General features: G+C 32.2%; 1 protein-coding gene across 2 annotated transcripts; it reads left to right on the top strand.

Moving 5' to 3' along the window:
• Window positions 1–427: 427 nt before the first annotated feature.
• Ser (Serrate) lies at window positions 428–24,499 on the top strand. 2 transcript variants are annotated; one of them, XM_067278838.1, is made up of 21 exons: window positions 428–1,118; window positions 10,835–10,889; window positions 11,939–12,193; window positions 12,295–12,355; window positions 13,895–14,028; window positions 14,110–14,229; window positions 14,307–14,420; window positions 15,749–15,862; window positions 15,932–16,266; window positions 16,396–16,546; window positions 17,099–17,257; window positions 18,617–18,730; window positions 18,833–18,946; window positions 21,100–21,213; window positions 21,301–21,417; window positions 21,552–21,779; window positions 21,859–21,980; window positions 22,075–22,338; window positions 22,413–22,544; window positions 22,622–22,781; window positions 22,887–24,499. In XM_067278838.1, exons 1-21 carry the CDS (start codon window positions 786–788, stop codon window positions 23,342–23,344), a joined length of 3,654 nt encoding a protein of 1,217 aa, XP_067134939.1. In that variant the 5' UTR covers window positions 428–785; the 3' UTR covers window positions 23,345–24,499. The 2 variants fall into 2 exon arrangements, with proteins under 2 accessions (XP_067134939.1, XP_067134940.1); XM_067278839.1 differs by lacking the exon at window positions 428–1,118 and adding an exon at window positions 10,397–10,567.
• Window positions 24,500–25,068: the final 569 nt, after the last annotated feature.

The raw sequence follows: 25,068 nt of genomic DNA, 5'->3' as shown, positions 1-25,068 counted from the left end.
TGGTTTTGCATAAACGCTGGTTATATTTACATAATTTTTCGTATAACCGACAACGAAAATCTTTAGCCATTCCACTTCCACATACAAGAAAACGTCTTCATTACCTTCGTACCCTACAGTAACATTTACAAGTAGAAACGTAACCGTTGATAAAATAAGACATTTCGTGTGTGATTCATAAATAAAAGAAAGAATGTAAGAAACGAGATGGGGAAAAAATGAAATGGTAATTCGAATAGAGCCGTAACAAATTGTGATTATCGTAGGATGTTAACGGATTACGAACGGAAAAAAAGTGACAATTAATAGTTTACAAGAGTTTGTCTGTATCGACGAAGCCGTCTCCCCCTAGATTAATGAACGAAACTAATTGGCGAAACGCATAAATACGCCACCAATCTAAGCATCGGAGAGAAGATTTATCGTATTAAAGCGAGAGATAGAGAGTCGAAGGGCATTTTGCATTGTGTAGCGCCAACGGATCGAGTGGATAGTCCAAAGATATGAAGGAGCCGCGTGGACTCAACTGGTTTTTCGCCCAATATTAATTAAAATACCAGAACCGAGCCGGCTATTCGTTCAAAGTTCCGACCGCCGACGACGCATGCGTGGACGGGAGAGAGTCTGGTAATCGGCGACGTTCCCGCAGTCAGTCCTAGTGCCGTGTGTCGCGCCATGTGCTGCTCTTCTGCTCCATGGCAGGTGTAAGCGTTGTCCGAATCGAGAAGTTCTGCTCTCTACCGACATGACATTCGCCCATATCATCATCACCTCTATCGTGAACCATGCTTAAATTGGCCTTGGTCGTATGTCTCTTCACTTTCTTGGATGCGTCGGGATTTTTTGAACTTCAGATACTTGGCATCCAGAATATTCGGGGTAAATTAATGGATGGTTCTTGTTGTGGACGTACCCGAGATAAAGATGGTCAGTGTATCAGACAGTGTAATACTTACTTTAGGGTATGCCTTAAGGAATACAGGTCTCAGGCCATGGCCGAAGGTGATTGTACTTTTGGTAATAAGTCAACTGCTGTCATTTCTGGTAATTCGTTTTCGGTTCATACCGCTCCCGATAAAGAAGTCATTCTTAGACTGCCATTCACCTTCAGATGGACGGTAAGTCGATGATTTTCTATCCTTTGACAATAAGTTAAAAAGTGACGGGCGACCGTTACTTCTAACCGAAAATCGCGGCCGATTTTTTTAAAATATGGCGATGAAAATCTTTTAAAATGGTAGAAAAATAGTAACACTTCAAATCCGAAAACGGCGTTTTAGTATCATCGAAACTGACATTAAATACAAGCGCCCCAGCTGGAGATATGATATCTAGAAGCTGGTTACTGAACCGCTCCGAATATGTAGTTTCCTATATAAGGTGGGAGATAATTTTCTCCGGGCTCCGTTTCTTCGTTCTATCACTTTTTTTTTAAAAAAAAGGTTTGCGGATGGAACTTAAAACTTCGCGGCATTCGTTCTCATAGTTCTAAATGCAGAATGGCGCTCCTTAAATAAAGTTTATTACTGTATATTGAGTGGGTTCAACGAGACTTGTTAGTGACATAATTATGGAGCCTATTAGTAAGTTCCATTGACTAATTATTTTCATCGTTCTCGAAGCCGCATGCGACATAAACTCGATTTTATTGCCTTCTATTTTTTTCTCTTTTTTTACCTAGTTTATGAGGTGCATTAAAACTCTCCTCGCCTTTAAAAAAACCGAGCTAAATTTTGATGTTGGATGGCTGCAAAGTTTGTTAAGAGGTCCAGAAACGGTTATGCAGCGTAGTCTGTTACCCAAGAGTCGCTGTGGATTAGGAGGGTAGATACTGACTTCTCGAGAGACGGGAGAGGAGAGCGTTACTAAAATTAGCTCGAGAGGTGACCCTTGTGACCGGACAGCTTGTCAATGGAGCTGTCACAGAACTAGACGATTGACAACGAACAATTCCTGTTTCTTTTTTAGCCACGTGGACATCCTCTCTCGTCATTGGCTACTTGTCTTGCCAATTTGCATGCCAGTCTCCTGACAATATCATTACGTAAATCTCGAGCGAATCTAGTCCTTCCTGCACCTAATAATTTTTGCAGAAGTGGGTTATACGACTGTAATCTTTAGAATGTTTGTTTTCTTATATACCCGACTCTTGTTATAAATGGTCGAGGTGAATCACAGTTGAAGCATTCGCTATCGAAAATAGATCGCGTGTTTACTATTATAATTCCGGTTGGACTATACGAATCACGTGATCGACAGACATTGCCTCGGAAAGTTGTTTCGCGCGGTACTAAAATTGAAACCCTTTGTAAATACTTTAATGGCGGCCTGCACTTAATCGCAATCGTTAAGTGCATTGCAATTAAGTTAATTCGTCTAGTATCTCTCTCCCTTCTAGCCGGTTTTTAGTTTTGAAAAATAGTGAGAAGGATGGAGAAAACTTAGGTCCATTGTGGAAAAGTACTTGTTATATATTATGTAATCAGTCATGGTGCTACTTGTTGGGAGTCTATGCACCCGTATTCCTCCAGATCCTTGGGGCTTCTGTTGCACGTAACCATAAGGTCAGAAAAGTCCTGGGAGGTTTTAAAGACGACCAAAACTTTGTGGTGTATCTGAGACCCAATACTTATCCGTATAAATGATGCCATCTAACCTTGACAGTCTCAACATAATTGGAGGTAATGGCGAAACTGCGTACTAACTATGATTAACATTCTGGCACACGGGTGCTCTCCTCCTTGGCAGGGAGCACCGCTACTAGTTCGTCAACCCTCTTCTACTAGCTGGCCTTGGACGGCGCTCTCAAACTGGTTATCCAACCTGTGACGTCACTGTTTCTAATAACAGTAGTGGACACCAAAAGACTGCCTCGACTACACCCCTAATTGCTTTCTTCCCTCCAGACCAGGCTTGGTTTCTCACAAGGTTTGGCTACCCCAGGGAGGTGTCCAGCACCACCTCACATCATCTTTGCTATCCAGTAGTCTCGGCTTCTGGACTGCAGTAGATGATAAACGAAGATGCAACACGCCGATTGCTTATATCTATGCTTGGAAAACTTTATACCGCTTTAATTATTGGAAATGCTATCGTTTAAAGTTGACCTATTTACCGAAAGTTTAAAAATTGTTCATAAAAAGCTTGCATTCTTTTTTTTTAACTTGAATCGGAGCACATCTGTTAATATTTTTGGCTTTTACAATTTCGTAAATTATTTAAAAACAATAAATTTAATACATATAACGAATTTACTCACGCACAAAATAATCTATTAAGTTTCTTATAAGTTGTACATACATCAAAACTAATTATAACTCTTTGCTTGTCACGAATGTTAATGCAGTAAAATCATGTTTCTAGGTGAAAGTTTAACTTACATATACAATAGTTAATCCTGATTGCATGCACTTGATACAGTTGTTACGTAACCCGGTATCTCAAGTCCTATTTTCTTAGTTTATTTTAAAGGAAGTAATGCAATGTGATATTTTAGAGTAATCGAATAAGAACGTGCTTGATGATACATTTTGATGGATTATCTTGGTAATTCTACAGTGCTTGAATTCGTGTTTGCGTTGGTATGAAAAAAGGGAGGGGGAAAAAAGAATTACACATGTTTAGTGAAAAAGATGAGGAAGAGAAAGAGTCTTGAGACACGGTCGCACGCCTCGAAGCTTTAATACCAGTGGTGCATGTCAGATCCACACCTGGTCGTTACGACCTGTAGAAGATTAACAGATCGAAAGGATATTACAGTAATTAAAAACCTTGACACTTCTTGTCTAAGTCGTCATCGGCTACTAATTGCTATTCTACGGTTGGATGATTGCTACACTTAAGCTTAAGGTGTTTGTCCCCGAATTGCGTGTAGGCAAGTGACAGCCCCGGGCACATTTTCATCCCCCAATAATTCTGTATTGTCAAAATGAGCTTGTTGTCAAATCGCTACTTCATTTTCGAATTAAGGACCACTTTTTGCTCTCCATTACGACACGCAAAGGTGCGTCCGAAAAGAAAGGAAGAGGTCCGATAGAACCTATGCTGGTCTATCATCTCGTCGAGAGAAAGGAACACGTTTTGTTGAAAATATATCCCGCTCGGTAAATCGCCAGAGGCTGGCAAACCATCAAAAAGTTCGAGTACTTTATGCAAGACATCACAGTTCATTACCAATCCCATAATAGTGATCCGTTTATCGTTAATGCTATTTGTGGCTACTTTAATCCGATCGGCTAGGTTCAAAAAAGTGAATAAGTTTCATCGCGTTTAATTGAATGATAGCAAGTGTGGTATATACTGAAACCATCTGACACTTCTCAAAATCAAATTTCCGAGTGGGTGAGACATCCAGTATATTGAGTATCCTGCTCTTTTTTTCATTTTTTTTCTTTCGTGTACCAACGCTTACATTTTACGTTTTATTCCAGAGCTGCGCTGTAAATTTTTATTCTTAAATAAAATCTGTCACAGAAAGAAACGTTTTGAAATTTAGAACAGGATGGATTTTTTTTTATTTAAAAAGTGAGAAGCAATGGAAGTAAAGATAGCCTCTAGCTTCACAGGAGGTAGGCAGGTAGAACCAGGGTGGGGCCTTGAAAGTAATAAAACCTGGTCATGGACTGACCCTGTTTAAGTGTGAGAAATTACCCTGGCTATAGACTGACAAGACCTTGGCACCCTCCCTCTATATGAACAGGAAGGGGATCTGATCTAGAAAACTTTATTAAGTAGGTCAATAAATTTTAATTTTCTTCAGGAATTTTCTACCCGATTTCTAGCAGCCATTATAGATGAGATAATTTCGCTCTCTTAACGAATCCAGGAACCGAAAAAGTAACATGCTGCCAAACTACATTCCTAGCGTGACAGAAACGTGACGTGACATTTTGAAGATCTCGTCCTTGAGAAATTATGAGATTGGTGCCGTCGACCAAACATCAGCATTCTCCCGTGATCTGGTAATTTACAGACTGACGTTTTCCCAACTGGGTAACTTTACACTTTGGATATCTACTATAGAAAATTGGCCGACTACTTTAATGGAGTTGGGAGTAAGGGACAAAAGGGGATGCTGCCCTATTGGGCTTCTACTTAACACTTGCGCATTCTCTTTCCCTTTCCTATAATAGCACAGATGGCTGGCAGTTATTCCCTTCCCCCATCGGTTTTAATGTTTACATTTAATGAGCCATTGACAAGTTCTGTTGCCTTCCTCAGTCTATCTACATTTGGACTTGAAGTTTCTATTCTCGCGGGATTCGATAGAGTTTCTCTCTTCAATTCCAATTCAATGGAGTTTTTAATCCTAGTTAAAAAGAGTAGCCTCCGGGGAGAGTTTTACAGTCAGATTTGAAGTATTCTTACCAATATTCAATCATTTTATTATAAAATATAATAATAAAAAAAAGTTCCTTTCTGATGAGCGGAATCGTATAAAACTCCGGCGAAATTGTTAATATCCTTTATTTTGATACTAAATATGTATAGTTAGTAGGGATTATTGTAATTAATAGTAATTATAATCTATTATTTGTAATTGGTGGCTTCGTAAGAATTAGCTGAAACTATAAATATACTGCATTCTGCCTTGAAGTATCATTTGAAATTAATGGCTGCTAGAATTAGTTGAACATACATTTAGAGTGAATTAAATTAGAAATGGCCAAGTTGTCAGTTTCTGATGAATGAAAGGTGAAATTGCCATTTTCGTTCCGAGTAATTTATAGCTATTTCGTTACAAAAATTCCTGAAATGTCAATACATTACTCGTTTATAGAGATTAGAAATTGTCATCTCATCGATTTGTAATCCTAAGTCGGTCTACGCGGGCAATAAACTTGGAAATTTACAACTTCCACAAAACAATATCTAATAAATTAGCATGTCTTCTGTGCCAAATTTATTATCGGAGACGGATTAATAATATAAATATTCATTAGTTGGCATTTCTGTTAGTAAGTAATCGAATGTAAGAGACTTTATTCGAGTTCGAATCACATCTGGATAGAGATGCATGGGCGTACGTAATACGATCTACCAAATCAACAAAGCATCAAATAGAAAAACAATCTTTTTTATCTCAGCCAAGTCCATATACCAACCGCACGAAGCGCACGTTTTGGTTGACCCCGAGGATTTCTAAGAGGTCATCTTTTAAGTCTGGTTTGCATCAAACATTGCCTCCTTACGACTGCGTATCGTTTCTTCATTGTTGTCCAACCTTTAGCCTCCAAACATCGATACAATTGCAATCCGAGCATTCGGTAGAAGTAGCAGCTGTGTTTATGAAGTTTTAAAGTAAATAAATTCACTTTCTGTATGACGTAAACCAAAATTGCGTGTATCGCGACTTATCGGCGGAAACGAAAATTAATATAATGTTTCTGCTATTCCGCCTTTCTTGTCAACGACTCTCCTAAGGGACCGATATGATCATTTGTTATCCCTGGGAAAGCAGCACACATTGTGGCTTTTTTGAACTTGTCTCGGTGTAACTATAACCAGCAGCTGAGTCATTGAAGCTTGTCGATTGTTACTAAAAACCGTACTTTCCCCAGAGATTCGATCCATGTGAATCGAGTTTGCATTCTTTTTTATTTCTCTTATTCCAGTCTAACTATACAATTTAAACTTACATATGTTCGTAAACCCCACATTTCACTCCTGCTGTTAGCAAATTCAATATCAACCTGCTCGTGTTAAGTTATACATTTTTAAAAATATATATATATTTTTTTTATATTACGTTATTGTGACGATAAATGTCACAAAATTTATCGCCTTTAAAAGATTTATTTGATATGACGAATAAAAAAAAACCTCCACGTTTTTTCTCTTTCCTGCATTTTTTCCCCTGTACTTGTCTCGAGTGGTTGGATACAAGTGGATGGGCCAAGTCACCATACACAGTTAATAGCAAGACAATCAAATGAAAAGAGACAAATCCGATTATCTCGACAGGTGGTTCTTTTAATAATAATAATAAAAAATTAGAAGATTCCCATTTTTGTTGGTTTGTTGAAGTTTTTCTTCATTGCAAGAGTGCTTTTTATATAGATTCCTATTGAACACAGGCGTCTATGATTTTTATAAAGTGGTTTACCCACAGCGGGAGTTTAATCTCTTCCTTCTGATTCCACTGCAAAAAAAATTATTTAATTATTATATTTTTTTATGAACTCCTGCAGGGATGTTTTTAATCATAATACCTCTCTTTAGATAACATTGACCAAGGCATTAAAAAAATTAGCCTTCCAGTCACTATCGAATGCTCTTTCAACACGTGAAAAGCAACCATGTGATATAAATATTCAATCATGCAACCACACTATTGTCGTACATCTTTTAATATATATTTCACTTGGATGGCTTTGCTCGACGATGCAAAAAATACTTTAAAATTAGTTTTTTGAAAGTTTTTATTGCATAAAAATTATTTATACGTGAACACACATACCTCTATACTCGATCGAGGCATTATGAACTCTAAAAAGGACATGGTTAAGTTAAATAAAATTTAATCTTGGTCTATATATTTGTATGGTAATTGACTATTAACATTTCTATAGTATTTTTCCCATCGTTAATTCTTGGTGAGAATCATTGGCTTTTAACCTCAGCCTTCTTAAAATAGGTCAGTTGATTATCATGCATGCCTCGGTGTTGGAATACAAAATGGTAAACAATGTCTGCATACAGATGTCACTAGATTCTTCGGAACTGGTACTGGTGCCTCTAAGCAAGAAGGATTTATGTTAGGAAAAAGGCAAAGGAAGGACAGATCATAATTTAAGTATTTATTAAGGGTGGTTACAGAATAAACCATTGCCCTTGTATTGTTAGCTTGAAGTTTATTTTTGGGATTATTTAAGTTGTTCGAGACAAGAACTTCAAAGAGCCTTTCCGTTGATCTTCTAATTGAACCAATTACTCTGAAAAAAATGTTGGTGCTTCATTTAGTGATGGACGAGACAGCTAGCGTTAATTAGCCAGGATATCTCTAGTTAGATATAGAGTATGTATGGTATCTATATTGATGTGATGTGAAGGTCCGTCCCAAGAATTCCGGACCCTAGATTTTTATCTAAAATTTTCACCGAACGTGCTTCTGTTAAGAGGCTTAAAATTATTTCGCCAAGTATTTTAAACTTTAACATTTGTATTTTTTCATATTTATTAACATTACTTGCATTGTTTGAGATCATTTTGATTTCACATTTCGGCGGATATTTGATATTAAATTTTAAAATAATTCTCGTGTTTTCGAAAACATGTGACGATACAAAATTTCCAGAAAACATAACTTTGTTCAATTTTTAATTCGGTAAGGGATGATTTTACATCACCAAATGGATCGTTGTAAAAAGTAAACATTCTCAGTACAGAGAGGAGAGGGGGAAACGAAAAAAAAAAAAAAAAAACACGATTCGACCTGACAGGTTTACGATCTGGATCTCACTATTTGATGTCATCGCTACAAAACTCACCCTCGTCAATCATTACCATTCGATGAAGGAAAGAATTCACATAAATGTCGTCTTTCAGAAGCATCATATTATTTTTCCCTCCATTTTTTCACCCCAGTCAGAGAAAGATAACGAGAAAGTAATTCCGTTAAGAACAATTCTATGATAAAAATTGAGACAATTGAAAACCCAACAGATGTGTCGATGCATCGCTCTTATCCACTCTGTCAAAACACCTGTCGCGTACGACTTCTGTTTATACTCTTTAGTCCTTTCGACAATTCCCTGAAGCAAAAGCAAATAAATTTTCGATGATCTTTACCATCCCAAGCTTAATATATCACTGATTGGGTATGAGGATACTATTATTACTCTTTCATTGCAGATTATTTACGAGACGACAACGTTTAATAATAAATTTATAGTTGTTTCAATGAATAATAATTACTGCAAAGTTAATATTTTATTTATTAGTACCGTTTTAACATAGAAAATGAATATAAAAATGGATTCTATTCATTTAAATATTCATTTTCTATTATGTTAAACATTTCTTGTATAAGGAAGAATTATCGATATAATTCGTACTTCAATAAAAGCAAAGTTTAATAGTAAATTTTGATATAATCTTATATATATATATATATATATATAATTAATTTTTTTTGTTTTGCGCCAAGCTTTACTGCTTTTAATTACCATAATAAATGTGCCCGCTGAGGAACCACGCTGAGCTCTGCATCGATTTAAATTCAATATAACACAAAGTTGTCAGCATAAAGAAATTTAAATGTTAAAACAAACATAATGTAGCGTGATACAATTCAAAAATATTAAAGATATCTTCACGAGAATAAGACAATAAATAAACCGAAGTTTATTATCTGCCCTATATTAAAACAGATATTCTTTTTTATAACCTGGCAGAACACATCTTCTTTCAAAACCTCGCTGCGATGTGAATGTAATCTTTAGATTTATGTCACGGAAACGAAGCCAGGTTCTAAAATTCTTTTCTGTCAGACAAAGGATCCTTTAGAACGAATTTACTATTCTCACAGACGAAGAACCGATCCCGGCGCCTTCCATTTCACCCACCCACTCATTTTTATTCGCTTATTTACAATTAGATCAACGTATTTGCATGGCGGGGGTAGAATTCCATCCCGTCTTAAATCTGAAATTCTTTCTACTGTGTGGCGATACAGTTACGCCAACCGAACTGCTTGGCTTTAGCTAGACCGTGGGAAAAACTAGTCAGGTTCGCGACCAGTCCGACAGGTGAGGTGAGGCCCCTGAGACGTGTCTACAGGTGTTGGGGTCCTATAAGGAATGGCACCCTTCTGTAGGTCACAGCAGTCCATACACCGCAGGTTCACTGTTGTGTGGTCTTTCACATACTATAGGTTATTATTTATTTTTTTTTTTTACTTGTTGTTGTTTAAAAAATTCCAGCTTCAACAAGGAAATGCTTCTTTTCATTCTTTTTTTTTTCGCATTTTCTATTTTTAGTCGTGTACGTTTGTAAGTCGGGTATTGAAAACGAAGAGTGGTTTTTAATATTAAATTGTGACCCGACGGGGTGAATGTACGTACACCTTTGAGGACCAAGCACGTTTAACAAAACCGGTCAACTTCCGCCGTTTGAGGGCGCTGACATCATTTCGAATGAGATGACGCGGGTTTTTTTACCCCCCTTTTTTAAAATTCTTATTTGATGTTGTCAAAGCTTAAGATATGATCCTTTTACAGGATCAGTTTTCGATGATATTGACGATGAACGGTATGCGAGCGTCATTTGCTAACTGTCCACCCAGCTGTCCCGTTGTCACGCAAGTTGTCCAGTCAGGAAGTGAAGTGACATTCGATACTTGTGGGAACCCGCATCCTATGTTTCTATATTTGTCACTCCGCGCTATCCTTGGTCACTTGGTCGGGGCTTTCTTTGGGGTTATGCTTTCTTGTTCTTTCTTTAGTTCTCTCATGTTATTGGAATGCAAAACCAATGGAATGAGACAACGCTGCGCCATTTGTTTCTTATATAATGGTCGAACTATTCGAGTTTAAAGATGAAAAAAGAACCAAAATTATCCAGATATGTATGTATTAAATTAAATTAAGCGTTAAAAAAGCCGGCATTTACGTTCTCGAATGCAACTTTTTTCCCGTTGAAAACCGCTACCGCAACACGTTTAAAAATATTTATCGCGTCGTATCTGATGTAAAACGCGCAATTTAATTTAACGAAAACAAATATTTAATTATTAATATAAACGTATGGAAATATTTTCTATTATGAATATTAAAATTTAATAATAATATTGAAAAATTTTTATTTTCCCTAATGGAAATTTTCTGTTTTCTAGAGGTCGTTCACCCTCATTTTGGATGCGATGGATTACAATAATCGGACAAATTCACGTGAGTTGCATTTACTGAATATTTTATAATTTCGAAACGTAACCGCCCGGAAATTAAAACAACGATTAATGACGAATGCGTTCTTAATTAACATTTTCGTTAATTTTATTAAGCGGCCGCCATTTTGTTTGTTTCGTTCGTGCGCCATCTGGTATCTGTTAGAATAACTATTTTTTTAATGGTGAAATATTCGGTAGCAATTCAAAAAAGACCACACACCGAAACATCCTCCGCGGGAAACAAACGAGAAATTATGGGAAAGAGGGGAAATTACGGTTTCTCCCGGAATTTACGAAGTTGCCGTAGTTTCTACCCAACGTATTTTAAGAATGTGCCATAATTTTTTAAATACATTTTATACGTTTTTCGGCAATATTAAACTCAAAGATTCGGGTCGCGTTGCGCAAGCGCCAAAGCGCAGAAAGGTATTTAAATTGAAGTTAATAGCGAAGTTTTCATCTCTAAGTTCGAACGTCGATTGATTGAAAACGATGTGCGATGCGAACGTTTTAGAGATGAAAACTTCGGCCGCAACCTCGCTAATAAGAGTAGCAGCGCCGGACTCTATTAACTGAAAATAGGTTACTTTATCTCTACTGAGTGGGAAAAACGGGTGGCGAGTTTAACAACAAAGCGTTATTATTTGTCTGCTTTTTCCCCCTTCCTCTTTTTTAATCAACAGTTACGAAACTACTTTTGTGTTCGCACGATTGCAAGATATGTAACCGGACATATTCTGTCAACACTCGCAGCATTAGATATACGACGCTCCGATACGTGCTTAAAGTAAAGCCTCGATTCTTTCCATTCCCCATCCGAATGTATTTTTAGCTTCTTTTTGACCAGCTGTCACAACATCGCTAGGCAAGCGCTGCCACGTGACCTCGCGACCGTATTCATCCAGTGAGAGCCAACGCAGTTTTGTCATCGCGATTTCTAAAATTAATCTTCGTATATTTCGTTTTTAAGTGTGATATTTCGCTGCCCTTTACACTTTTTTCCCTCCTCTCCCTCCTCCTTCTCCCTTTAACTTTCCTTTCTGGTTTCAGTTACGAACGATATTATCGAAAGACACGTCTACTCCGGTATAATAGTACCTGGTTCGGAATGGCACACACTATTACATCAAGGAACCGTGGCTAAAATCAGTTACAGGTTGAGGGTGATGTGCGATGCCAATTATTACAACGTCACCTGCATGAAGTTCTGTCGACCTTTGGACAACATCTTTGGCCACAACACGTGCAACAGTCAAGGGGAAAAAGTATGTCTTCCGGGATGGACCGGTGTCAATTGCGAGAAAGGTAAGTCGGTTGTTTCGGCAACGGCGGCGGCATTCCAATTAAACATAATTAAAAGATAAAAGTGGATTAAAATCATAAATTGCAAATTATTCTTCCTACAGCAATTTGTAAACCGGGTTGTCATCCCGTTCACGGATATTGCGAGAAGCCGGGAGAATGTCAGTGAGTGTCTTTTTTCTTTTACAATAATCATTATCCGAATTAGGTTCAATTATAATTTTATTAAAATTACGAAAAATTTAAAAGCGGCAATTATGTTTGATGTAATTATTTAATTACGTAACCTGACCTTTACGAAAGTCGTCATCGGTTTCCCAAATGTTGTTTACAGGTAGTGTGAGAAAGTAATCCAAAGGCAATCAGCCGTGTTAAAAGATGTCTATGACACAAGCAAAAACCAGTTTGTGTATTTTGAAACAAAATCTCTTATATTAATTTTTCCAATGTTGCATCATACGAGGTGCGGTTACTTTAATAAGATAGCCAAAGAAAAACGTCAGCTTTTTTATTTTTCTTTTCCCCCGTGTAAAGAAACTGTGAAACTAAAGACTGCGAATGTATAAGCGCTTCTTGTCGCTTGACGCGCGTTTTTGCTTTGAAATGCTGGAGGTTCTGGGTTCGAGAACCGGATATCGCGTTTTTGTATTGTTTTCGCTGGTTTAATTAAACAGAAATATTTTTATTTAAATGAAATGTTAAGGTAAAAACTATGAAAAAAATTTCGCCGCGAGACCGTATAATTTATTGTAAATGCGTACATGTCCGGTGTTAAAGTTCACAAGTACTTCTTATCATAAAAAACATGTTAAAAGTTAAAGTTTTCGCATAGAGTATTGTTTGCGCATACCTGTTTGCCTGGGAACAAGTCCACATCAGGTGCAGTCACAATTTTTCTTTTTCTTTGTTTTTTTCTTTTGGAATTTTCGGATAAATCATTCATTTACCGAATACCGGTTTGTGAATCCAGGTGTGATGTTAACGAAAAGAGAAATGGTCTTTTTGTACCTTTTTAAAATTGTTTCCTGGGGCGTTTTGCGGTAATGAGGTGAGGTCTAACAAGGACCCTCATCCGAGTAACACGGTGGGGTGCTCCGAATAAGAACAGTTCTCTAATTACCTTCTTTTTGTTGCATTAAGTAAACTGATATAGTAATGATGCTTCTATTATAAAACACCATTTGACATTTTTTTTTCATAAAGTCGTGTTACTGTCCACAAGCGTTTCATGTTTAGAAAGATACATTTTAATCATTTTCACCTTCAGAAATTTTTTCCATTTGTCAAACATTTCCTTAGGTAAGGAGAATTACTGAATTTACTGTTGATAATTAATAAAAAGTTTTCCTAATGTTAAGATCTGTTTTTGAAAATAAATCATCAGATTTTTCTAAATAACAGTAAATAACTTCATATCAGATAAGTTGAAAAGATAGATTGCAATATATCTTCTTAATTAATCTCATTCAATGTAGAGATTTTTAAATTAGATAAACTGCTGCAATGCTTTACATTAGAAACTGGACAGATTGGTTCCTATTATATCTACACATTTTAAAATTAGAAAGAATGTAACATTATCTACACATTACATTTGCCTACTCTTTTATGTAAATAATGTGTAATTTTATCTTTTATGCATTTAATAATGATTAAGTATAGAATAATATAACAATTTTACAATTTTATTTGAATTTTATTTAGATGTAGACCTGGTTGGAAATCAGAATTGTGTGACCAATGTATGCCATATCCAGGTTGTAAACATGGCTATTGTAATGGTTCACCATGGCAGTGTATATGTGATATTAATTGGGGAGGAATCCTATGTGACCAAGGTTAATTTTTTTCCTCCCTCTCTTTCATTTATATTTGTTTTAGTTTTCAATAATTTTTAAAGTCTAATGGTTTTTTGTTAGATTTAAATTATTGTGGAACTCGTGAGTTGTGCCAAAATGGTGGCACGTGTGAAAATAATGCACCAGATGAATACATGTGTCGCTGTCCGGAAGGTTTTTCTGGAGTTAATTGTGAAATAGGTAAGATATTCTAGTCCAATAAATAAAACATAAATAGGCATAAAATATAAAAAATTAATAATTATATAACATTTTAGTTGACAATCCATGTGCTACTTCTCCATGCTGGAATGGTGGAATGTGTTCTGAAATAAATGGAACATTCAGTTGTACTTGTGCACCTGGTTGGATGGGTCCTATGTGTAAACAAAGTAAGTTTTTTAACTTGTTTTTAAATGTCATATTTACACTTAACTGTGATTATATTGTATTTTTATTACATTTTTATTACATTAACTACAACTTTTATTGAAAAATATTAGTAAATATTATAATTATTAAATCGAATATAACCATATAAATATTTCTACAATAAAAGCACATGAAAATTATGATGTATTGGAACGATTTCAATCATTAAATGAAAGCATTTCAGAGATAAAAAAATCCTAAAACTTTCTAATCAATACAATCTCGGAATGCATTTTTTACTGCTGACTAAACTAGATTGCAGGCCCAAGGGCTCAGGGAAGAACATTCTAAGTATTCTCATTGTATATAACTAATATACAGTTAGGGCATCTAGCTTTTATAGTCTGTTAAAAATGAATAAAATATGTTTATTATATAATATAAAATTCATTTTATATTATTATAAATAATACTTGTGTGAGATAATTGATTTTGTTTAACAATAAAATTAATTAGTATGTTTTATAAAATAAAACAATGCAATATTGTCGAATATAATACATAAGGGGAAAAAAATAAGAAAAATATACTCTTTTTATGTATCTTGATATGAGATTGCCAAGGACTCCTGGGAAATTTCCCAGTAACCTTGATAGTTGGTTCAATTCTGATTGTAAAGAATGATAGTACAAACTTAAAATTAATGTGGTAAATCATTCAGCAAGAATCTCAATAAAATACTAAGAAAAAGTTAATTATTGCATCATAAACTATAAATAAAAATTAAATATGAATGTAGTGTACATAATTTTATGAAAGTGATTGTGCTGTAATTGTCTGAAAAAAAATGCACTGCTCTATAAATGTTGTTTTCGATTTTAAGATGGGGTTTAGGAATTTTATGAGAGGAAATATTACAATTTCGCTATACAACTATAATGATCAAAGTAAATTAAAAGCTTGATTACTAAGTGTTGACATAATAAATTTGCTAACATAAAAATATGATGATTTTATATTATAATACTTAATTAAATTTGATAATAATAATTCACATTTAGTCTTTTCCCCAAGCTGATTTTAGCTGGTCAGCTGACCAGCTAAATATTTTTTCAACCAATTAAAAATATTATTTATTATTTAAGATGCTTTTTAATATTCTAGTATGAACATTATTTTGTTATCATTAACTGAGTTTATAAATAAATCTGTAGTAGCAACCTGCTAACATTGTAGGTGGACTAAAATTTTTTTATGTGGAGAGCACTGAATGTTGTTTACATTGTTTGATTGAATAAAATTTAATAGATTTTTAAAATAAAATTTTAAATTCTAATTTGCCTTTTAGATATTAATGAATGTGAATCCAATCCATGTGCTAATGGAGGAACATGTGGTGATTTGGTGAATGGTTATCATTGCCTTTGCAGAAGTGGTTGGGAAGGTGCAAGATGCCAGCTTGGTATGAATAAGTATAATTATATAATATAAATGATATGTCAATTATTAAGCATTTATATTTATTATGTAGATGCTGATGAATGTAAAGCTGAACCTTGTAAAAATGCACACTCCTGTCAAAATGTTGTAGGAGATTATGTTTGTACTTGCCAGTCTGGCTGGACTGGAAAAAACTGTGATCAAAATATTAACGACTGTGTCGGACAGTGCCAAAATGGTGCAACATGTATTGATCTTGTAAATGATTATCACTGCGCATGCCTGCCTGGGTTCACAGGTAGAGACTGTCAAACCAATATTAATGAATGTGCTAGTGATCCATGTCTTAATGGTGGCGAATGTGTTGATAATATAGCAAGTTTTCATTGTATTTGTCCTGTTGGTTATAAAGGATTACGATGTGAGGTAAGTTTTTTATTTTATATTTAAAGATAATTTCAATATACTTTACATTCTGATTTTTTTTACTAATAATTCACTTTTTTACAATCAAAGTTTCCAGTATCATTAATGGATTTGTTAAATTATTTGTAGATTGATAATGATTTGTGTAATCCAAATCCTTGTGAGAATGGAGCATCTTGTTTTAACATGCAGTGGGATTACTATTGCCATTGTCCTGAAGATTTCCAAGGAAAGAATTGTTCAGTGCCCAGACCAAAATGTCATTCTGTAAATTGTGAAAGTATGTAATTATAGTGATATTTTTTGAAATTTTTGTTACTTTAATTTTGCTATTTTACAAATATTTAATTAAAATAAATAAAAACAGATTTATCATCATAATTTATTCTTTCATTGTCAATAATCAACAATGTCTGGATGGTAATCATTGTTATAACAACAGTATGAAATAGGGCCCTATGGCTATTCCATTCTACTGAAATACTTTCTCCATGTAACTTCTATTCATGTTAACATTTTTTTCCCCATTGCCTCTTTGGTGCTTCGTCCAGACATTGTGGTTACTGCCGTGGCCAGAAGCAAGGTCTCCAGACTACCCTTGCAACTCAGCTTGCTCTATAATTATCAAAGATTATTGCTGTTAGCTTGACAACTGTGCCTCTGTGTTATATTCTATCCTCTTATGCCTAACATTTTCTGTACCGCTAATGGTTTTGTTAGACTTTCAATGTTGTTTTAGACAGAAAGAAAATTGGATGGCTTACATAAAAATAATTATAATTGTCTGTTATATTAATGACAAATGACCAAAATATTTTGATATTTTTTTTAGCTTCAGATAGTTGTTTAGTGCCAATACCTGAAAAGAATGGTAAAACTCGTCTGGCAGCATCCAATGTTTGTGGGGAACATGGAAAATGTATCAGTGAAATGTCTGGAAGATTCACTTGTGTATGTGATCCAGGATATACTGGAAGATATTGTCATGAAAGTGAGTTTCATATTCAGTTTTCCTGGATATTTATTTTTATACTTTAATTAAATTTGTTCTGCTAAATTATAAAAAAATAAATCTTCATTTTTTATGGAATTTTTACTTGCATTTATTTTAATAATAATAAAAAATAGCAAATTATTAGTGTTAAATTGTGAATAAGTTAAGGAAATGGTAGCTAAACAGAAGTCATATTTACTGTTCTTCTTAACTTCTGGGAAAAAGTACCCACATTATCAAAGAGAGCAATTGACCAAGAAGCAGCAACTTGTGTGCAGTCAGTTGACCTGTTGTCTGACCTATACTTGGGTGGAGATGGGGTGGTTGCTGTGGAATTTCCCCCAAGCAATATTTGGTGTCTGTCTTCCTAAGGTGATGAATGGTGAGGGATAGCAGTTTCTTTTCTTCAGGCTTGGCTACTGTTTCCACTTGTCTACCCATATTATGAACTACAGTTATTTTGTAAAGTAGAAAATTATATTTTTGTATTGAAAAGGAATGCTGTCATCAAAACTTGAAAATAAAAGCAAAAAAACTGTAGCAAAAAATACTTTTTATAATTGATCTGTATTCTTTTTTAAAAATAATTTTTGTGATTAATATTTTATTTATTAATACAAAGTTCTTATAAGTCTTAATGTCTTAATTTAAGTTAGTTCATAGTTACAAATTATATTTGTGTAATCAAATATATTTATAATAAAAAAATTGTAAATTACAGTATATTTTAAAAATAATAATATAATATATTTTAACTTTTCCATTATTTGTTTAAAAATATGGCTACATTCTGTAACAAGGTTATTACTATTAATGTCATGTCTTGTTTCTATAAGAAAATCAACATATATTTGTCTTTCTGTTAGAAAAATGTTTTTTGTTTGTAAATAAAAGATCAAAATGTCATTGAATAAATGACATTAGTGTATTGTTACCTTATGTGATTTTACTTTCTTTAAAAAAATAAGTTTATTTTGGGTCAATAAATACATTAGTAAAAAAAACGACACTTTTCCATCACTGCTGTCAACTTATAGTTGCAGGTTTGCAGGTGTCTTGGACACACCCATTCCGGATGTTGAAGCTATAACCTTGAAAAGTCATTCTATAATAGCATGTTAAAGGAGCATGATGCCTCCAGGTTATAAAGACATACCAAAGATAATTGATTACAAGATTATACATGGCATGTTATTGTTTCGATAATAGAGTTTCTATTGGATAACCTAAATCACTCAAAGCAGATATCAACCAATTTAAACTATGGAATTTATTATTATTCTAGATTTTAATGTTAATAAATAATAATAGCTCCTATTGTGTTTATTAATAATAAAAAAAAATGTTCTTCTTTAGATATTAATGACTGTGGTTCTAATCCTTGTAAAAATGGAGGAACATGTCTGGATCGTATCAATAGTTTCCAATGTCTGTGCCGAGAAGGTTGGGAAGGCTCTGTCTGCGACATAAGTAACTAAGAGTTTTCTTATAGAATTTCACTTAAAAGTATTTTTAAAAAATATATAATTTTATATATATATTAAAATTGAATATTAAATTTTTTATATGTAGATAAAAATGAATGTAATCCTAATCCTTGTCGCAATAATGGTACTTGCTTGGATGCAGTTGCAGATTTCATTTGCAAATGTAGACATGGTTGGAAGGGAAAGACATGCAATTTAAGTAAGAATTTTTCTAAATAACTATGTTTGCTATAAATAATAATTATATTCATTTCATATATAAAACTTATCTTAATTTGAAGTTTTCTTCTAAATAAAATAGAACTATTTGTCTAATGATTTAAGAGTGATAAGCTTACTTATTAAACAAAACTTGATAAAAAAAAAAACAGCAATAAAATACACAGTTGGTATATGGCATAATTATTATATATATATATATGGTTCAATATAGATGTAGAAGTTGTTATTCATGCATTTGCAACGTGTAAACAATCTAATTTGTTTAATATTATATACACTCTGTCATATTTTATTAATAATAATAATAATAAGACTAATTTAATACAGCTTAATTAGCAAAATTTGTCATAAAAAAAGTTTCTTTTCACTTCATTGAATTTTATGATTTCCTGTTTTGATAACCATATTTTATCACAAACTTTTTATTAACTTGTTGAATTAATTTTCGATAAAAAAGAAAAATCACTTTTTAATTTTATTTTTACATTTTATATTATCATTTAATAAAATTATTAGGATTGACTAAGGATATTCAGAACTTTTAAGTTCAGAGTTTCATTTGTTTTTTTTTTCTTTTTTTTTTGTAATGTTAAAGCTTGTGCATTCAAAGAACTGTCAGAACTTTTGACAAGTTGCTCGAGGCCAATAAACCCCCTCATGTGTACCTAGAAATAGTAAAAGTATAATGCATTACAAAGCCTAACTTAAATTTAATTCATTGATTTATTTTTAAAGGATATTTTTATAAAATTGTTAAGTTTTTTAACGTCGAAGAGATTATTATGCATTTTTCAAATTAATTCTTACATTTCTGTTACCTGAAAAGATAACAAAATTATAAAATTGTTTTAAGTGCATAATTTAACTTGTTAATAAAATTCACAGAATATTTGGATAGTGCTTAAACATTATATTTAATTTTAAGTTCATTTTCTTTCATATTGTTGAGTCTGTGATAAATTTTAAGTCCTATAATTAAACAAAAAGTAGATAATTATTTCTCCCAATTTTAAAGAGAATGAATATTTGTATAATCAAAATTTTGTTGATCATCATATTTTGAATTTTGCTTAAAAACATGATTGATTAATAATTATATTTAAACAAATATTTTAATGTAGTAATCAAAATTATTTTGTACCAGTTGGAGTTAATCATTAAAAAAAAAAATACAGATGACAATATCATGCAAGTTCCGTACAAATTATCAACCTTGACCTGACTAAAAAATATGTTATACATTGTGCAAAACTAAATTAAATCAAAAGTGACAGTTTAATGAAAAAACAATCTAAAAAATTAATATTTAACTTTTTAAGTTAGATTTTTACAGAAATTCTAATTATAATAATAAATTTTGATCAATTTTTTGGAATATCAATAATTTTCATTAAAAATATTATTAATTTTACTAATGAGTGTTGATTATAGTTGTTAAATGAAATAAATATTAAGAAAAATAGGAATTAACTGATTGATAAAAACTTGAATTATTGGAATGGCACCACATTAAAAAATTAACACGTCTGTTAATAAAAATTTCATAGATAATTAAGTCAAATTTGAACTGTGTAAAAAGATAACCTAATTATAAATATATTTGTCATAAATAATCACTTATGATAACCTAATTAAACAATTATTTTTTAATAATTCGAATTATCATATTCATGTTATTGTTTTCATATAATTAGCTCCATACTTAGAAAAAAACTTATAAAGTTATTTTTAATTTCTTCAATTATCTAGTCATTACATTCATATGATTTTATTTATATCATGTAGCATTTATTATGATTTTGCTTTGTTTGCTTGTAATATGATTAACCTATATAGATCTAATTAGTTTAATGAAGGGTTTGTCTTAGCCTTCTCAGCATCACTTGTGAGTAATGCAGGGAAAAAAATTCATAATAATCATAAGTAGCTTCTCCTGCACATCAAACAAGTATTGCAACAAAGACTGTTTTGCTATTGATGTGTTAATATGAATTAGTGAAAAATTTCAAACCATCCTTTCTTTTATTTCATCATTATATGTTTTTATTGCCATATTTTAATTTATGAATTAATTTTAAAATTCCACATGTGCCATATTGAAGCTGTAATTTAAATTACATTACTTTATAGGAAATAGCCATTGTGATATTAGTACCTGTCAAAATGGAGGAACTTGCATTGATCTAGGGCATTCATTTGCCTGCCGCTGTACAATGGGTTGGGAAGGTCATACTTGCCATATCTGTAAGTTCCAAATACATTCTCTGTTGATGTGGCCTCAAAATTACTGTATGTTACATATATCTGTTTTTTCATTTTTTTTTTCTTTAGCTCAGAATCCAAGTTGTCATTCCAATCCATGTCAAAATGGAGCAACTTGCATAAATATTGGAAATGATTTTTCTTGTATGTGTAAAGAGGGTTTTGAAGGTCCTTTATGCCAATTTAGTAAGTAAAATTATTATTATTAATAAATGAAAATGAAAAAGAGACCAAAATTTTGGAAATTAAATAAATACAATAAAAATGTATTTTAAATTGTTATTATTAATATATTAAAATATATATTATTTAAATTTCAGATAAGGATGATTGTAGTCCAAATCCTTGTTACAATGGTGGAAAATGCATCGATGGCATAAATTGGTTTATGTGTGAATGTGCTCAAGGATTTACAGGCCCTGATTGTAGAATAAACATTAACGAATGTGCTAATTCACCTTGTGCACAAGGCAGTACGTGTGTCGACGGAATTGGCGATTTCACTTGTATATGTCCAGTAGGACGTTCTGGTAGACTCTGTAATTCTTGTAAGTTTTTGTAAAAAAATTTTGTATTTGATAGAATTTAAATATTATGAAGCTAATTACAAATATTTTAAATTTATAGTGATTACTGAAGCAATACATATGTCATGTGAATTTCAAGGAATCTCTTATTTGGAAGGTAGTTTTTGGGAACATGATTGCAATTCTTGTCAATGCCAGAATGGTAAAGTGTTTTGTACTCAGGTAATATAAATTATTTAATAATTCTTAAATATAATTATTTTGGTAAAAATGAAATTTGAGTAATAATAATAATTTATCAAATTCTGAATGACAGGTATGGTGTGGAATCCCAAACTGCTTACATCATGCAAATACAACTGAAGAGATCATCAATTGTGATAAAGGCCAAATGTGTATTCCTACAATAAAAAATGCCTGTTTTACACCACCGTGTCCACCTCGTGGTGAATGTAGATGGAAAGAAAACAATACACATACCACCGTACTTCCAATAACTGGTTGCATGCCTGGTATTGCTAATCCAAGCAATAATTGTGCCAAAATTACATTACTGTTTGAAAAACCAAAAATGCCACAGGTAAATATTGTAAATATTCATTTTATATTTTTAAACAGTATCATATTGATACAGTATAAATTGAAATTTTATAGGGAATTACTGTTGAAGATCTATGTAAACAATTAAGAAAATTATCTGTACATAAGACCATCTTATTATCCTATTCCATTTTAATTCTGTGCGCTGTTCGTGAAGATGATGGTGATGTTATTGAAGTTGCTGTTGTAAGTTTGTCTTTTCATCATTTTCATTCATTAAGTTTAAAGTTTATATTAAAAAATATTTTGTTTTTATGATCCAGTCTACACCAATGGATCCTTCCTTAGAAACGTATGCAGTAGTAAGTGGTGTTGCTAAAAACATGGCTGACATCATAAGTCGAAAAATGTCAAATAGCTCTGCTCTTTCAGGAGTTATTGAAGTTAAAGTTGAAACGTCTATGGTCAGTCCAGAAAGTAAAGGTAATATTATTTTTTATTATAAAAATTTATTAATTTTGTTATCTTAGTGAAAGAACTTAGTTATTCATGTAATTCACTTGATTTACAATTAATTTTTATTTCTAGGACAAAATTATTTGATATCTGTGTTGGTTTCCTTCATTGCATTAATGTTGTTTATTGTCACCCTTGGAATTGGAATATGGTATTATATGCATCATTGCCGTCAAAAGAAACCACTTTCTTCGGGACACTCGATGCCTTGTTCAATCAGTAGCAAATTGGATCAGTTAGATGCCGAAGGAAAATCAAACAACCAAAACAAAGAAAATATTCGACGGTATAGAAATTCCTTGCATACCAACGATAAACTATGTTCTGTGGCAACTAACGATTCTACAGAACTAACTGAAATTGATTATGACACAGATAGAGCTAACATTCCCAGTGGAATATATAAAGCTCAATCTTTAGAAGCAAAGAAAAACACTGCACCGAACAATACAAACAAAAAAGACTTTGAAAAAGATAATAACTTAAAAGCTCACCAAAGGCAGCTTTCAGATAAAGAAGTGATAGTATAGTAAATCACATCCATGTTTTAAAAAAAATATCTTATTTATTTTCAATGATTTGCACTCTCTTTCTTTGCTAACTCTCCTGTCACGGATCTCATTTGTTTTGTTTCTACAAGTGCAGTATAAAGTGTGTGCAGAGTTTTCTATTTGCAACAAAAATGCAATATAAAAGGACATTTATCCACAAATTTGAAGATCAACACAAAGGTTAGTGTTGTATCGAGGCACAATGAATCATTCCAAGCACATTAATCATTCATTATTTTGCATTCTATCCTATATTTTAAAAGTCATAATAATTAAAATCGTCACCATCATACCAAAGTATGCTTTATGATGAACTTGTAAATAAAGAGTTGTCATGGTACAGTTTTTTCCAGTGCAACAACTGAAGATGTACCAAGTTAATTGGGCAATGAACTTAAAAAGAATGCTTTTTTTTGTTTTTTTTTTGTTTTTGTAAATATGTATATATGTTCATTATGTTTCATGTATATTTGATCATTAATTTATGAAAACAAAATGCAAATCAACAATATTTATATTTTTTGTCATGAAAAGTTTGTGAAGATCAATTCTGTTGCATCTATTTTCATGTGTGTGAATGCATGGGTATGCATGAATGTGTAAATGAATCTTTGTCAAAATAGCCATTTTTCCTAGGCTAAAGGTTGTGAGTTTTAAGTCATTTTTTTAAATTCCATACAATTTTCATGTCTAAGAAAATATAGCAGAAGCTTAAATTATTAAATTTTGTGAACATTAATTTGCATTTGATAAAGATGTAATTTTGGGAAATATTTTGGGATGCATTAATTTAATTTAACTTTAAAATTTAATACAAGAAAGTTTTGATTTCTAAATATTTGACTATATATTTTGAATATGAATTTGTTTGTTTTTAATTTTGAAATCAAAAAAAAAAAGAATGAATTCAAGTGCAAAAATTATTTACATATGGAGAGAGTTCTATAAAATAATTTGACTATGCTTTTTTTGTAATGACTGAGAAAATGTTTTACTAAGTCTCAAAGCTGGCTGCAAAGTCAAATTTTCTAATTAGGAAATTTTGGCTTTGTAAAATTGTTAGAACAGTATATGCTTTTTGTGTAGTTATTTTTCAATTTGTGACTTTGCCAGAAATAAAGTCCTTTAATATGAGTTTCTGCAAGTTATTTCACATTTAAGTCATCAATATAAAACATATTTTGTATATCGAATTAAAATTAGTTCAGTTTAAACTATATAAAATACAAAGGAATCATTTAAGCAAGTATGAAAATGAAAAAAATGAACATAACATATTTATATAAATACATTCCTCTTAGTAAATTAACAATTAATACAAATTAATAAAATTTTCTCTTAAATTTATGTAATGTTATAGAAATAACAAAGAGTAATGTAATATTATATACTTGTATAATAATCTAAAAAGTGGATTATATTAAATTATAGTAAAATCCATTCCCTCTCATTGGCTATTCATATTTTCATATCTGGTATTCAACAGTATTTTGCAAAATATCCTTATGAAAATTAACTTATCAAAAATGAACAACATGATTTATATTTTAATGTAAAAAATTATTTTATTTAATTTATATTTTTTCTACAAATTACAATTGCTTATAGATTTAGTGCTTATTACTATATCAAAATAAAATAGTGTTCAAAAATACTTTTGTATTAGAAGTTAGTTTAAGATTTAATATACTTTAATTAAAGAT

Source organism: Centruroides vittatus, unplaced genomic scaffold (assembly GCF_030686945.1).
Source record: "Centruroides vittatus isolate TY-2023 unplaced genomic scaffold, ASM3068694v2 contig_824, whole genome shotgun sequence".
Classification (NCBI taxonomy): domain Eukaryota; kingdom Metazoa; phylum Arthropoda; class Arachnida; order Scorpiones; family Buthidae; genus Centruroides; species Centruroides vittatus.
This window is presented reverse-complemented; position numbering and strand designations above follow the sequence as displayed.

Excerpts from the sequence above, each read along its gene's own strand:
- Ser (XM_067278838.1), top strand. The coding sequence starts at position 786 with ATGCTTAAATTGGCCTTGGTCGTATGTCTCTTCACTTTCTTGGATGCG. Across the intron at positions 12,356-13,894 it reads GAGAAGCCGGGAGAATGTCA|ATGTAGACCTGGTTGGAAAT; the intron begins GTGAGTGTCTTT and ends AATTTTATTTAG. Across the intron at positions 14,230-14,306 it reads TGGAGTTAATTGTGAAATAG|TTGACAATCCATGTGCTACT; the intron begins GTAAGATATTCT and ends ATAACATTTTAG.